A 16932-nucleotide genomic window follows, 5' to 3' on the forward strand; every position below is an offset into this window, starting at 1 on the left:
TATGTAGCAGCCCACTGTGCAGTTCGCGTGGCTCGTACGCAGAGTACGAGCTGTCATCAAGAGCTGTCAGAATTCCGTGGCGTGAACGACCATTCTGTTTGGCGCCCATTTTGAGAGCAGACCGATTTGGAAAAGTAAAAATAAAGAAAATTGAACAAAACGCTAAAGTGGTGACCCCGACGTGATCCGTCAATATTTTTCACAATTACGAACGAATTCAAACAATGGAGAACGAGAACGCAACTGTACCGTGTGCTCAGCATGTTTATGCTGGTGAAAGTGTAGCATCATCATCATCATCATCCGCGGCTGTTGCAGCAATTGCTACCCCGCGTCTTAACCCACCAGTTATGGCCGACACCAACATTGACGCATATTTTATGTCCCTCGAGTTTTGGTTTGCTGCATCTGGAATCACCGCCCAACATGACTCTCAACGGTACAATATCGTCATGGCCCAGGTTCCCCCGCAGAAACTTGGTGAACTTCGCACAATTGTCGAGAATACTCCAACTAGTGGAAAATACCCATATATCAAATCAAAGTTGACGGAACATTTCGCTGACAGCCAGCAGCGGCGTTTGCATCGTGTGTTGTCTGAAATGCCCCTTGGAGATTTAAAGCCTAGCCATCTTTTTAACGAGATGAAGCGAGTTGCCGGCGATTCTCTAGGGGACACCTTGCTGCTAGACTTATGGGCAGCTCGACTTCCTGCTCATGCCCAAGCAGCAGTAATTGCTTCGCGTGGTGATGCCGCTGACAAGACGACTATAGCTGATGCTATTGTCGAATCTATGAGCTTACGAAATATAGCTCTATCGGTCAGGAAACAACTACAACTGCTCTCAATGTAACATCGAGTGATCAACAGATTCAGGATCTTAAATTGGCAATCGACGCATTATCGAAACGATTTGACAAGATCCATCCTAATAACCCCCAAGGTCGATCCCGTTCTCGCGCACGTAGTACGGATGCTGATCGCGCTAGAGACACATCAAATGGGCCATGCTGGTATCATCGTACTTACGGAAGTAATGCTAGAGTATGTCGCGCACCTTGCTCTGTAGGTAATTGGCCTTCTTCCAGCCAGCAATGACGCCACTCTGCTGATGCTGTGGAGGAAAATGGCGAACTTTCCTCGGCAGCCACAATCTGTCGACTGAAAATTGCAGATTGTTCTACTAATATGCAATTTCTTATCGATACTGGAGCGGATGTTTCCGTCGTTCCAAAAGGATTAAAATCAGCCAGAGTAAAGCCTTCGTCTATCCAATTGTTCGCCGCTAATGGAACTGCTATTGAAGTATACGGTGAAGTGTTACTGAAAGTAAACCTCGGCCTCCGTCGTGAATTTGTGTGGTCGTTTCTCATTGCTGATGTCTCAACGGGTATCATCGGAGCAGATTTTTTACGGAAGTTGATCTTCTTATTGACTTAAAACGTGGCCGCCTCATAGACAACACTACCAATTTAGAGTCACGTGGTTTTCTTACCAGAGATATTGACATTTCGGTGAAAACTTTTTCCGCGGCGTCGCCATTTGTAGATTTACTAACTGAATTTCCACAAATAACACACCTCGCCCTATGGGTACAACAACTAAGTCTTCTGTTATGCATAGAATTGAAACGACTGGCCAGCCTGTATATGCTAGACCTCGAAGACTTTCACCAGAAAAATTCGAAGCAGCCCGTAACGAATTCGAACTTTTGATGAAATTGGGAATATGTCGTCCATCAAGCAGCAATTGGGCTAGCCCTCTCCACATGGTCAAGAAAGCAGATGGAACATGGCGACCATGTGGAGACTATCGTGCTCTTAATGCTCAAACTGTTCCGGACCGATATCCGTTGCCGTATCTCCAGGATTTTACATCAATGTTACAAGGTAAATGCATATTTTCTAAAATTGATCTACAAAAAGCATTTCATCAAGTTCCTATACATCCGGATGATATTCCGAAAACAGCTATTACGACGCCGTTCGGAATGTACGAATTTTTATTCATGACGTTCGGTTTGCGCAACGCGGCTCAAACCTTTCAGCGATTGATACATGAAGTTGTGCGTGGCTTAGAGTTTGTGTTCCCTTATGTCGACGACCTTTTTGTAGCGTCCAATTCTCTCGATGAACATAAACAACATCTGAGACAGTTGTTTGAGAGACTAAATGATCACAATCTGACCATTAATGTAGCTAAATGTGAATTTGGTCGCGATAAGCTCAATTTTTGGGTCACGCTGTATCTGCTGAAGGAATTCGCCCATTACCTGATCGTGTACTAGCCATCCAAAACTTTAACCTTCCGTCGACAGTAAAGGAACTTAAACGATTCCTGGCAATAATCAATTTTTATCGAAGGTTCATTCCTCATGCCATTGAAGCTCAAATTCCATTATTGAACATGATCCCGGGAAATAAACGAAACGACTGCTCTCCTTTGTCCTGGACTGACAACACTCTTGCAGCTTTCGATCAATGTAAACAACAACTCGCACAAGCCACCTTATTATCTCATCCTGCTAAATCTGCTGAGCTTTCTCTTTGGGTTGATGCCTCAGACATTGCCGCTGGTGCTGTATTACATCAAATTGTGGAGGGAAACGTTCAACCCCTGGGATTCTTTTCCAAAAAATTTGATAAAGCGCAGCTGCGGTATAGTACTTACGATCGAGAATTATCAGCAATATATTTGGCAGTGCGTCACTTTAAGTATATGCTGGAAGGGCGCAGCTGTCATATTTACACTGATCATAAACCCATTATATATGCATTTCGCCAAAAACTCGACAAAGCTTCTGATCGGCAAGCCCGTCAACTAGATTTCATAGGCCAAATAACTACTGACATACGCCACATAAATGGTACAGAAAATATCGTCGCCGATCTGCTGTCTCGCATATCAGCTATACACACATTGCCTTCGATGGATTTTGTTGCGCTGGCAAATGATCAAAAAAATGACGAGGAACTCCGCAAGATATTGCAAGGTACAACTGAATCGTCGCTGCAATTAAAATTAATTGAGATTCCAGGCAGTAACACACAATTATATTGTGATTGCTCTACTAATCGTATTCGGCCGTATGTCACACCATCATTTCGAAATATTGCGCTGCGAGCGGTACATAATTTATCGCATCCTGGGACACGAAGCACAGCCAAATTGATGACCGAAAGATTCGTTTGGCCAAATATTCGAAAAGATAGCATTGCCTTTGCGAGAAGTTGTATACAATGCCAACGTTCAAAAATATCAAGGCATACTCAATCACCATTATCCCAATACCCTTCTCCAGACGATCGATTTTCCCATATTAACATCGACATAGTTGGTCCTTTTCCAATCAGCAGAGGAAATAGGTACTGCTTGACTATAATCGATAGATTTACTCGATGGCCAGAGGCTTTACCTATTCCGGACATGACTGCTTCTACAATAGCTGATGCTCTAGTTTCGGGATGGATTGCGCGTTTTGGTGTACCGAAATATATTACTTCTGATCAAGGTAGACAATTTGAGTCATCACTCTTCTTGGAATTAAACCGCCTGTTAGGTTCAACTCACCTGCGTACAACTGCATACCATCCTCAAAGCAATGGAATCATCGAAAGATTCCATAGAACATTTAAAGCAGCTCTTCTCTGCCACGATAATGAACACTGGTGTGAAAATCTCGCAGTGATACTACTTGGCTTAAGAACAACATACAAAGAAGATATTAAAGCATCACCAGCTGAGATGGTTTATGGTACCACACTTCGTATTCCCTCCGAATTTTTCAACGATATTGGCGAAACAACAAATGAAGCTGAGTTTGTAGCTAATTTACGAAATGCCATGCGATCATTACGCCCCAGACAAACCTCATGGCATGGTTCTCGGAATATTTTTATTCCCACCGAACTAAAATCATGTAAATTCGTCTTTATTCGCAATGATTCCATACGACCAACACTTTCACCACCGTACGAAGGGCCTTATGAGGTTATGGATCGAACAGAAAAAATCTTCAAGGTCAACGTGAAAGGTCGTACAGTATCTATATCAATAGACCGCCTCAAACCAGCCCACATCCTACAAGAATCTTCTGCAAGTGTTCCTGCTCCACCTACCAGTTCTTCTGAGTTACCACCGACTAGAACCACTCGTTCAGGCCGAAGAGTGGTGTTTCCTACCCATCTTCAACAGTACGTATCCTAGTCTGGAAGGGGAGTACTGTAGCAGCCCACTGTGCAGTTCGCGTGGCTCGTACGCAGAGTACGAGCTGTCATCAAGAGCTGTCAGAATTCCGTGGCGTGAACGACCATTCTGTTTGGCGCCCATTTTGAGAGCAGACCGATTTGGAAAAGTAAAAATAAAGAAAATGAACAAAACGCTAAATATATATATATATATATATATATATATATATATATATATATATATATATATATATATATATATATATATATATATATATATATATATATATATATATATATAGTTATATGCCAATGAGTAGGCATATCAACGCTGCACCATAGAAGAGGACTGCACCACGTAAACAGACCGTACGACACCGTTAAGCGAATGTGTGTACGTGTGTGTTAGCTAAGAACGGTTCGACCGTTCGTCGTAACCGTTGGACACGCTCTCTTAGTGATAGTGAATCTTTGAATAAGTGTACCCGAAATCCGTTTGATTTGAAATTAAGCGCGATTTCATCTCCGATCGATCGTTAAAGACGCAAAATCCCTACACAAAACCGCAATACTTTACACACAGCCTCCATGAGTTTTTTTTGCTTTCTACTTCGATTCGGTGTGCAATTTGTATGAGTGACTTTCATAAAGCTTTATTTGCCAGGCGTGATTTAGTGAGTGATAGCGAATACAGTGACAGTGTTGACTCAATTGATTCGGGTAATTTAGCACACATACCGATAGCTAATTTAGATATAAAACTAGGAACAATGTCACTCGAAGAATCTCAATTGCAAACGCCATCGGTAGAAAATGTGTTAACCAGTTTGATAACACAGATAAACACGTTAAATCAGAATATACAACAAATATCTGCAAAACAGGAATCGTATGAAACTACACTGCAAAGGTTGACGAACCCCGAAAACACGTTTTTGCCAAGCACTGTTACAATGCCTGCTTCCTCGCTTTCTGTTACCGACGATGTTTTTCGGATCCCTGATCCAATTAAATCGATACCATCGTATGACGGGAATCGTAAACAGTTACAGTCGTGGATAGCAGTAGTAGAAAACACGCTTAAGATTTTTGAAAATTTAGTGAGCCCCCAGGTGTACAATATGTATGTGCAATCAATATTGAATAAAATAACAGGGAATGCTAAGGATGCATTGTGCCTAGCTGGAAATCCATTAGATTTTATGGGAGTAAAAAAAATTCTGATAGAAGCTTTTGGTGATCGTCAAGAACTGGCCACATATAAAGCCCAGCTTTGGTCGAACAAACAAAGTGATGATACGAGTATTCATGTTTATTACAAGAAAACAAAAGAATTAATGCTAAACATTAAAACTATCGCAAAGCAAAATAGCATTTGCAATGAAAGTTGGACAGCTATTTGTCAATTTATAGAAGAAGATGTAGACGCATTTATTGCAGGGCTCAAGCATCCTTACTTTGGTTATGCGAAAGCTGCTAAGCCTGATACTATTGAAAGTGCTTACGCATTCCTTTGCAAATTCACCGCAAACGAAAAAATATCATCACAATTGACACAACCAAAATTTCAAAAGACAGGGACTTTTAACAAAGCATCGAACAACTTTCCAATCATGATGAATACAAAAAAGACTTATACAAATGCTCATAGGACAGGTCAAACATATTCACAAGTCAATCCTGTTGAACAAATAAAATACCAAACTGTTACAGAAAAAATGGAAGTTGATCCATCAACTAAAAGTCGGCTAACAATTAACAGGAATATTATGAACAATAATGAAATACCTTCACTTGTTGCTGAAGCTTCAGAGTGTGAAGAAGATGACATTTTGACAAATTTTTGGGAAGTTACCAAAACAACCAATCCAGCCTAGACTTTCTTCCATATTTAACTTGTAAAAATGTGAAATCAAATAGAAGTTTGAATATTCTAATAGATACTGGATCAAACAAAAACATTTTGCGGAGTGGCATAATTCCAGAGCACATGTTGGTACCCATAAATAATACAAGTGTTAAAAATATAACTGGTGAACATCATGTTGGGACACATTAACCTCCTTGGTTTTGGCTTACCTAATCAAAAATATTACTTAGTGAATTTCCATAATTTTTTTGATGGAATAATAGGGTCCAAATATTTTGCAGAAAATAATACTGTTATCGATTATCCAAACGAAGTTATTACTATTAATGACATTACAATTCCTTTCAATAAATACTTTCCATCACAAAGAATGTACAATCATTTAATTACAATCAATACAATAAAGGATGGTGAATGGTTTGTACCATCATTTCAAACTCTTTACAAAGGGTGTTTAATTAAGCCAGGTTTATATAAAGCAGAAAAGGGCAAATCAACGGTTAACGTTTTAAGTTTACGTAAAAAACACCCTCAAGACATAAGAACATTCGATCTTAAAGTAAACAATTACGAAACTATTACACCTATTCCAATACGTGATTGTAAAAAATTAGATAAACACATAATAGCATCTTTAATCCGAACAGAACATCTTACAATATTGGAAAAAGAATGTTTGTTGAATACAATTATTCAAAATTCTTCGGTGTTATTGAAAGAAGGTGAGAAGCTTTCCTCTACAAGTGTAATCCAACACAAAATAGTTACAAAAGATAACGAACCAACGTATTCGAAATCTTACCGATTTCCTCATCATTTCAAATCTGAAGTAGATAAACACATTCAAGAAATGCTTGATAGTGAAATAATTGTTCACTCGTCTAGCCCATACTCTTCGCCAATTTGGGTGGTACCGAAAAAGAACGCCACCTCAGGGAAAAAGAAAATAAGGGTCGTTATAGATTATCGCAAACTAAATGAAAAAACGATAAGCGATCGGTACCCTATCCCACAAATCGATGAGATTCTTGACAATTTAGGAAAGTCAACCTATTTTACTACGTTAGACTTGAAGTCTGGTTTTCATCAGATTAGAATGGATCCCGCTTATCAAGCAAAGACGGCATTTTCCACTGGACAGGGTCATTTTGAATTTACCAGAATGCCATTTGGCTTAAAAAATGCACCTGCAACCTTCCAACGAATGATGAACCATATTCTTACTGGTCTCATTGGTTCCATTTGTTTCGTCTATTTGGATGACATCATTGTAATTGGTAGTAATTTAGATTCCCATATGAAAAATTTGGATGTAGTTCTCAAAAGGTTAGCAAATTTCAATTTAAAAATACAGTTAGATAAGTGTGAATTACTTAAAAGAGAATCATATTTTCTAGGGCACATAATTACTTCAAAAGGGGTTAAGCCTAATCCAGAAATTATAAATAAAATCTTGAGTTGGAAATTGCCTACAACACAAAAGGAATTAAAACAGTTTTTAGGACTAACTGGTTACTATCGAAAATTTATTAAAGACTATTCGAAAATTACAAAACCCTTATCTAGCTGTTTAAAAAAGACTCAATAGTAAATTTTGAAAACGAACATTTTCAGAAAGCTTTTATTGAACTTAAAAATATCATAACTTCAGACCAGCAGGTTTTAGCATATCCTAACTTTGATTTACCGTTCATATTAACCACCGATGCGAGCAACTATGCACTAGGTGCTGTTTTGTCGCAATTTCAAGACAGTAAAGAAAGACCGATAGCTTTTGCCAACAGAACGCTTAACAAAACAGAAAGTAATTATTCAACTACGGAGAAGGAAGCCCTGGCTATAATTTGAGCAATAAGGAAGTATAAACCATATTTATATGGAAATAAGTTTACCTTAGTAACGGATCATAAACCGTTAGTGTTCATTAAAACGTCGTTTAAAAACTCAAAAATACTCAACTGGCGATTAGAGTTAGAGGATTACGATTATGAAGTGAAGTACAGACAAGGAAAAACTAACATTGTAGCTGACGCGCTTAGTCGAATACCACAAGAAATTAACGCTAATGAAACATCAACACAAAATTCTTTGTTTGTTCAGAGGCACTCCTTGGAAACTAATAGACCTGAAAGCACTATTTCTGATGGGACCAATCATTCAGCCGATGATTCAAGCGATCATTTCATCCACATATCAGAAAGGCCTATTAACTATTATAGAAATCAGTTGATTTTCAAAATGTCCGATGCAGGCGCATCGATGGTAACGGAAACACCCTTCCGGAATTTTCAAAGAACAATAGTAACAAAAAGTAGATTTGAAACAGAAGATATCATATTTCATTTACAAAATATCCATAATGGCAAACAAACAGCGATTCTAGCACCAGAAACAATGATTCAGCTAATACAAGAAACGTTTAAAAATAATTTCTCAATCAAAGGCCATTTTGTAATGACACAAACTATAGTCGAAGATGTATCTGATGTTCAAAGACGAGATTTTCTTATATCTACTGAACACGAAAGAGCACATCGCGGAATATCAGAAGTTGAAAGTAAACTTAGGCGTGCTTATTTCTTCCCGAGTATGCAAAAGCAGATCAAACAATTTACTAACAACTGCGAAATTTGTAAATTACACAAGTATGAGCGCAAACCATACAACATAAAGATATCTCCGCGACCAATAACTAGTAAACCCTTAGAAAGGATACACATGGATATTTACATTATTAGCAATGTGAACTTTTTGTCTTTGATAGACTCGTTTTCGAAACACCTACAAATGTTTCATATAAAGAACAAAAATATTGTACAGGTACAGAGAAAGCTTTCCCAATATTTTTCTCAATACGGTATACCGAAAGAGATTATAACTGACCACAAAACAACTTTCAGATCAACCCAACTGAAAAATTATTTAGGTTCATTAGGTGTAGTATTAAAATACGCTTCATGTTCAGAATCGAATGGGCAGATCGAAAAAACACATAGCACAATTACCGAAATTTACAATACCAACAAACACAAATATGAAGGCTATGACATAAAATCCACTATAAGAATAGCAGTAGCGTTATATAATGATGACAGGAGGGGATTCGATCATTTGTTGATGTATGCGTGTGAATTCCAATGGCTGTTTTGGTTGATGTGTCGTAGTGTGGGTGAAAAACTACGTATCACAATCGAATCCCCTCCTGTCATTCGTTCGTCCAATATGGCCTTCCCGCCAAACCTATAAGCCCACCTAGTCCATATACCCACTTTGAGCCTTCCCCGATTTTATACGGACGTCACACGAGGCGTAAATTAAAAAAGTTTACGCTTGATTTGTATGGGAGAGCATAAACCTCCTGTCAAAAGATTATTGGGTTGTATGGCTGAAATTTAGTTTACGCCAAAATTTACGCTTCGTGTGACATCCGTATTATACCGGAGCCTCTGAACAGTTATGTCAAATGTCAATTTGCTCTGAACAACTTCATCTTGTCATTTTATAACACCTTGTTCAGGATAAGCCCAACTGTATATTAGGGCGGTGGCAACGCTTTTTCGCATGCGATTTTATCGGACGGCCTGTCAAATTTTTATATGGGATTTGACAGATAACGTCGGACGACGAAATAGCACGTCCGACGTTATTTGTCAAATCGCATATAAATCTGGTCCAAGGTGTTATAAATGACAAGCTGAAGTTGTTCAGCAAGTTTTATTTATTGAGGAGGTGAATTATTAGCGAGTTTGCCGGGCGTCATCATTGAGTATTGTTATGTCAAATCGCTACAATTTTCTATACCCCCCTGTAGCCCTACCCGATTTTAATATCGGAGCCACCAGTATTGTTATGTCAAGTCATGAAATGTCAATTTGCTCTGAAGCACTTCACCTCCTAATATCCAAACACCTTGTTGTTCAGAGCAAAATGACATTTCTCGACTTGACATATCTCTTCCGGGGGCTCCGGTATAAAAATCGTGGAGGGCTGGTGCGGGGTAATGAAATTTATATGCAGAGAGTGACAGATGTCCCCCACAATGTCGCTCAGCAAAAGCGATAAAAATCAACCTTCTAAATACATTATCCTTGATCTGGTCCGATAAAATCGCATCCGATCAGCGTTGCCACCGCCCTTATACCCACTTTGATTACACCACCTGATCTCTTTAATCAACCTTGTTTTTGACGTCGAATTGAACTGGACACCTGCTAAACGCACTCACTTTGGTGAATACAAGCACGAATTCTATTGCTAATATCACCTCAATTTGCTTTTTTTTTGTTTTTTTCAACAGCACATTTGAATACAACTTTACGGTGTGTTATTGGATTTTTCCAATCTTACCATGTCCTTTGAGGATTGGTTGAATTTGGTAAAAAGTGCTGATAAGTCATCTGTGATACTAGGAAATGTGCGAAAAGTGCACTATCGATTTCCTGATGGCAAGGAAATGGCCGAAGAATACAGTACAGAAACTGGTGTAGTTTTGCGGCGTGCCTGGAAAAATAAAAGTACCCTACTGCATAAAGAAGATTGGGTATTAGAACTTGGGGAATCAATACCTGCAGGACTTAAAGAGAATGAAGAAATGTTAAAAGAATGTTGTACCGAACCTTTGCTTACCAAAAGAGTGACGCGTAATGCTATTGAATGGAGAATCAGAAATCTACCGTATCCTGTTACAACTTATACTATAACATGTAGTGAGCACGACAAAACTCTTACCATTAAAACTTCTAACAAGAAGTACTTCAAGAAAATACATGTGCCAGAGTTTCAACGGTGTAACTTTATACCAAAGCAAAAATACTTGAATGTAGTTTACAAAAACGCAACACTTATAATAACGGTTTGTATTACACGTGCCGCAATAGTCAATTTGGTTTTACTAATAGATATATTTTTGCAGTTTAAGAAGCCAGCAATTCTTTTAGAAATGGAACGAGCTATTTTAGCAGTGCTTCAAGATGTGGAAACCATGGAATATAATAGTGTTTCTTGTGAAAATCTCTTGAATGGCCCCATGATACATCAATAAGAATAAAAATCGAAACAAAATCTTTCTAGTTGATATTTTTTGTGAGGAACGTCAAAACAAATTTATCTAACTACAGTGGAGCGCCGTTTATTCGGGTACCTTATTTCCGTGCTGTTGAGAAATTACAGTTCAATACAAAGGTAACCGATAACCGAGGGTTTTCGAGGATTATATAGACATGTTCAGCGAGATGTAGATTTGTTCAGGCATATAATAGACTCTTTCAGCGAGATATAGATTCGTTCGAGCATATAATTGACTCTTTCAGCGAGATATAGAATTGTTCGGGAGTATGCGTTGACATGTTCGGTTATACTGTAGAGCTGTCACTTTCGTACCCCTTGGACTGCAGCTTGTATCATTCTCATCAGAAGGTAAACAAACGATTTTTGTAAAAATTTGTTTGTTTTAACTAATTCATGCATTAAACAGCTTGGGGAATGATTATTAGCTACTTTTAGGACTATTAAGAATGAAAAATTGAACCCTGCGGCACATAGTGTAAACAAAACAAATGACAACACTACAGAATCGCTGAAGATGTCAACGCCTACTTCCGAACAATTCTATATCTCGCTGAAAGAGTCTATTATATGCCTGAACGAATCTACAACTCGCTGAACATGTCTATAAGATCCTCGAAAACCCTGTATTGTCCGTGTTATTCGCATATCCGGCCGAGGTCATGTCCCGATCGGCGCTCCACTGTACAGTAGAACGTCGATTATACGGGCAGCTCGGGACCGGACGGTTGCCGGTTAATCGATTTGCACGGATAATCGGCCAAGAAATGTCAAATTCATATAAAAATTATATTTTTTTCAAATTTTATGATTAATTCACATTGAATTTATCGATTAATCGTTAGTAGAATATTATGTTAATCAATAACTAGAGGTTTAGCAACTGTTCATGAACAAAAATTAATTCCGAAAATACCACTAGACGCTACAGAGCTGTACAACAAAATGGTTGCTTACATGACTATCGCTGCAAATTTTCGACGCATGTTTGGGCAGCTGTCACATTTATGCGCACGGTTAAGCCGCCCGACGGTTAATCAGTCCCCGGATAATCGACGTTCTATTGTAATTATAATTGTACCAGTCTTTCAGAGTTCCAGCAAGTTTTTATTAAGTTCGTAGGACACAGATGACAACCGTGAAATCAAGAATCTAGCAATTAGAAAAAAGTAGTGTTTGGAGTTTATAGGATTTCCATTTCTCGTTCAATTCCCACAAATTTTAACTGCTCCGTAGGACCATAGCGATAATCAAAGAAAAGTTCCTCCCCAGGCTGGATTGCACGTTTTGCAAATATACCAATTCGATGGTCTCCATTCACCATCATTACTTTAGCGTAGCAGTTTGGATTGATAGAATGGTTCGCAAAACGAATTTTGTTTCCTTTTCTTGTAGCGTCAACGACAAAATCTAAAAGAAAGTTTTACATTATATATGATTATTGTTTTATAATTACAGTCTGTTTTGAGTTACACGGTTTTCGACTTACGCGGATTCGGATATACAGTCTTTTCCCGAGTTACGCGGTTTCTGCGTTTCCGACGAATCCGCGTAAGTCGAATTTCATGTTTTTTTTTACTAAAATACTATTGATTACTCGGAGTTTTTGACTTAGTTTAGTACTTTTATACACTTCATCATTAATTATAAGATTCGTGCAGCAAATTCAAGTATTTCTGGGTTATAAGCGGTTTCAATTTGTTAACAAAAATGCAATATATACCGAACTTGAAGCAAATAGTACTGATTTGACATTTAATCTGTGAAATTTAGAAAACCGCGTACAGTAGAACGTCGATTATCCGGGCAGCTCGGGACCGGGCGGATGCCGGTTAATCGATTTCCACGGATAAAGGTCCAAGAAATGTCAAATAGATATAAAAATTACAAAATTTACTGGTTTTACTAAGTATTCACCTTAAACCAATCGATTAATCACATCTGAAATATTTTTTTATCAATAACGAGGGATTTAACAATTATTCTATATCAAAAATGAAGTTAAAGATATCACTAGACACTACATAGCTGCACAGCAAATGATTTTGCTAACCTGACCATCACAGAAAATGTTCGCCACGATTGACCAACTGTCAAATTCATGCGTACGGTTAAGCCGCCCTCCGGTTAATCCGTCCCCGGAAAATCGACGTTCTACTGTATCTCCGAATCCGCGTATGTCCAGAACCGTGTAACTTGGGAACAGACTGTACGCGGTTTTCTAAATTTGAAAGATTAAATGTCAAATCAGTACAATTTGCTTCAAGTTCGGTATTAATTGCATTTTTGCTAACAAATTGAAACCGCTTAAAAGGCATAAATATTTGAATTTTCTGCACAAATCATATCAAATAAATGATAAAGTGTATAAAAGTACAAAATAAATCGAAGACTCCGAGTAATCAAAAGTATTTTAGTCAAAAAACGTGAAATTCGACTTACGCGCTTTTTGCGTTCGAATATCCGCGTAACTCGGGAACGGACTGTACCGTAGAGAAATAACACTTCACCTACCGTTGTTTAGATTAAAGAGAAAACTGCACATGTACTTATCATAAACTTTGCCGCGGCGGTCAGCTTCGTCTTGCGATATTATTTCTCCACAATACTCTGAGATAAACTCATTTTTCTGTGCACTTTCTTTGAGAAATATTCCCCAACCAGCCACATCAGATGGTGCCATCAGAAGATGTTTGTCTGTAATATTTGAACGATGGTTATAAAGTCACTTTGCTTTTAAATAATGCAATATAACTAATATTGAATACTTACGCAAAGCTCTCTGCACGCTCACATTCTTACAAGTTATCTTACCAATTTCGTAATGCTCAGCCCCACACGTCTGGCAAAGGTCTGGATCGCACTCACGTACGGCCAAATAGCAAGGGCATTGCTTTGTATTACACTGAGCTTTGCAGCGGCATCCAGGAAATCTATTTTGACAGTCGCTACTGCAGTTGCAAAATTTCTCACAAAAATTTTGAGCACTGTAACATGGGCAATTCGCATCGCATTGTCCCGGATGATCGCAAGGTGAATAGTTGAAAACATGATTTGAGCTATCTTCCTTCCTTAACTGAATCTTACGACAATGCACAGACCAAAGACGATGCTTCTTCTTCTTCTTGCGCGGCGGTGTATTATCCTTGTTCACCTCAATTGGTAAGCAAGCAGCTGCTTCTTGTTGAACAAAACGATACACTTGTTGACATGTTTTTGTCAGCATTGCTTCAGCGATGGCGCAGTAGTTGTTAAGAAATGTTTTTTGCAACGTGCGAAAAAATGACTTATCTGAGCCGTTCCATTCTGTATCTCTTAGGTCAAAGATTTCAAATAAGTTGCTTCCATTTTTCGATGATTTTGTTAACGTGGCATCCTTGCTACATTGACTACTGTCGTTACTATCTTCAGAGCATGCTTCATTTCCGGAATCCAGCATTAAGGGAGATTTGCCTATATTATCGAAAGATGTCAGTTGCTTTACATCATCCTAGAAAAAAGAATGAAAGTATTTTTAATTTTTGTACATTCATTAGTACTATGCACTGCTGATAACTGACATAGATCATACTGTAGTAAAGCCAACAAATTTCTTCTTATTTGGCTTAACAACCATAGTCTGTTTAGGCCTGCTATACAGTGTTTCTCTAGCCAGCTCAACACTGTAAGTTTCAATCCGTAAAATTCCTATTCAAGTCAAATGAACATCGTGCGTATATCGAGCAACCATTGACAGATCATTCGAGTTTCCATTATTATTGTTGAAATGTATTTTACGAGATTGAATTTTTCGTTTCCAATGTTGAGCTGGTTAGAGAAACCCTGTAAACCATCAGGCTTAGAAAAGGAGTCTAAAATACGAGATGCATCGCAGGGATGCATTGTAAAGACTAAAGCAAAAAGTTTACTATTTTGATTATTTAAATTAAAATATTATTTTATATTTAAATTAAAATATTATTTTAACTTTTTAAGTCGAAAATAATGATTCCATAAAAGATGTGGGCATTTTAGTTCTTTTAAGTGAACGTGAGTAAACTGAGTCGTTCATTGCTGTGAACGTGAACTTGATTTTGGTTCTTTTGTTCTTTTGCAAACAGCAATACTTGTAAAGTCTGTGAATCGGTACAATATTCAAAAATCGATAGAACTGGAGATTAATCCATTGGTCTGATGGCATAAAAAGCAAACCAATATTGAAAATCTATCACTTGACCCTAGAAAGCAATTCACACATACAGTTCAAAATCTACGATTTCTTGTTTTTTCTCTAAATTTGTGACTGTTGGAAGGGTTATCTGTTCATTACAGGGTTTTTCAAGTCACTTTCGAATGTAAACATTGTTATTCACCGCATGCAAAATGTTGTTCCACATCGATCTGACATTTCATTTCCATTAACTTATTGTTACCATAGCAGAATAGTCAGTCCTACATATGGTCTATTCGGGGCTTGAACCCATGACGGGCATGTTGGTGCGTCGTATAAATTGACGGCTGTACCCCCAGGTCGGCCCCTATTTTGTTCTACCTTTCATTGAAATGAATATGGACTTGATATTTTGTTCAACATTCTGGCAGTTTAATTCTTATTGGCACAGAATGTACATAGAGCAAACCGAATTAATTTTTTCAGTCACGGTAGTTCTGTCAAACGTGCTTTGACATACGAATTCCAATTTCATCTAACAAATTTAAATCACTATTAAGGATTCTTATAACTTACCAAAAGAAGATAGCACGCTTCACCGCATGGTTTGCCAGGTGGTTTTAACTCAGGCCATCTACGTCTTTGGAGATTAGGACCAGGATGACAAGCTTGCAGACCTGCACACCATAGAAATAGTAATATGATTTTCATGACATTTACAACGTTTGCTTGAAACCAATAAAATTGTTTTTAATGCTAAAATTTTACTCATTTTTGTTGCTCTTCCCAAATAGCGAAGTGATTACGTATCATCATCGCATTATTTAATCTCTGTGATTAATTCTTCTATAATATTCTATAATACTCTAGCAACTACTAACAGTGCGTTACTGCAGGGCTTTTTTGACAATTTTCTTGAAAAGCAACGACTATGTCCAAACTATGAAACAGTGGAGCAAATCCTATAACCAGACTACAGGTAACCCCCGAGACACGACTGTATTTGGGACTGAAAAAATGTCCCAAAGCAAGGCGTATGTCGAAAAGGTCATATGTATAATATCTGTCAACATGAAGTTCGAAGTTGAAGAGTCAAAATCTATGAGGCCAAAAATACACGGACCGAAATTTCGCGGCCACAGAATTCCCCCTGCTGTCAAACTCATGTACAAACGGTCTTCTTTTTCTTTAAAGTGGTAGATGTCCCTCCTATGCTAAATGATTGGTCGAGCGTAATCAGAGGATAGACTATCTGTTGTTAGAGGAGGCCTTTCGGCCTATTTCTTTTTTTTTTCTCTTTCATGTGCTGGGTTGTCATATTTTCTATATCACAGAGTTGAGGTATCACAGTTTGTCTTGCTGGTTTGGTTATTGGTTTGGTTTGATTTCATCGCTTGTCGTTAATTTCTCAGGCTGGAAATAGACGATCCGAGATCGTTGGGGTACCGCGAAAACCGCGTATGACTTTAGCTGTCAATTCTGTTATAAAAGCTGACAGATAGGTGAGATAATCGCGGTTCGTGTATGGAACCATCCGAGGTCTGGTAACGATTGAATGTGTCAAGAAGAAATATTTTTTATCAATTGGCGAATCAACTTTTTTTTTCACGTAGTTTATACAAAATAAAATACAAAACGTTTATCTACAAAAATTCGTCAG

The 16932-nt window shown here is 38.1% G+C and overlaps 2 protein-coding genes across 3 annotated transcripts; one reads left to right on the plus strand and one right to left on the minus strand.

Moving 5' to 3' along the window:
* The first annotated feature begins 10136 nt into the window (after positions 1 to 10136).
* Positions 10137 to 11119, plus strand: LOC121602659 (protein DPCD-like). Of its 2 annotated transcripts, XM_041931427.1 has the most exons (3): positions 10137 to 10287; positions 10356 to 10910; positions 10971 to 11119. In XM_041931427.1, the coding sequence occupies exons 2-3, from the start codon at positions 10407 to 10409 to the stop codon at positions 11097 to 11099; spliced, it is 633 nt and encodes a 210-aa protein (XP_041787361.1). In that variant the 5' UTR covers positions 10137 to 10287; positions 10356 to 10406; the 3' UTR covers positions 11100 to 11119. The 2 variants fall into 2 exon arrangements, with proteins under 2 accessions (XP_041787361.1, XP_041787360.1); XM_041931426.1 differs by having other exon boundaries at positions 10138 to 10910.
* A 1089-nt stretch (positions 11120 to 12208) lies between these two features.
* Positions 12209 to 16364, minus strand: LOC121602658 (histone-lysine N-methyltransferase E(z)-like; the record flags this gene model as incomplete). Its single annotated transcript, XM_041931425.1, has 5 exons — positions 12209 to 12532; positions 13637 to 13819; positions 13895 to 14612; positions 15849 to 15949; positions 16154 to 16364. Coding segments are annotated over 5 exons (1440 nt in total), but the record flags the coding sequence as incomplete, so codon positions are not given.
* Between the last annotated feature and the right edge of the window lie 568 nt (positions 16365 to 16932).

Source organism: Anopheles merus, unplaced genomic scaffold (genome assembly GCF_017562075.2).
Source record: "Anopheles merus strain MAF unplaced genomic scaffold, AmerM5.1 LNR4000557, whole genome shotgun sequence".
In the NCBI taxonomy this organism is placed as follows: domain Eukaryota; kingdom Metazoa; phylum Arthropoda; class Insecta; order Diptera; family Culicidae; genus Anopheles; species Anopheles merus.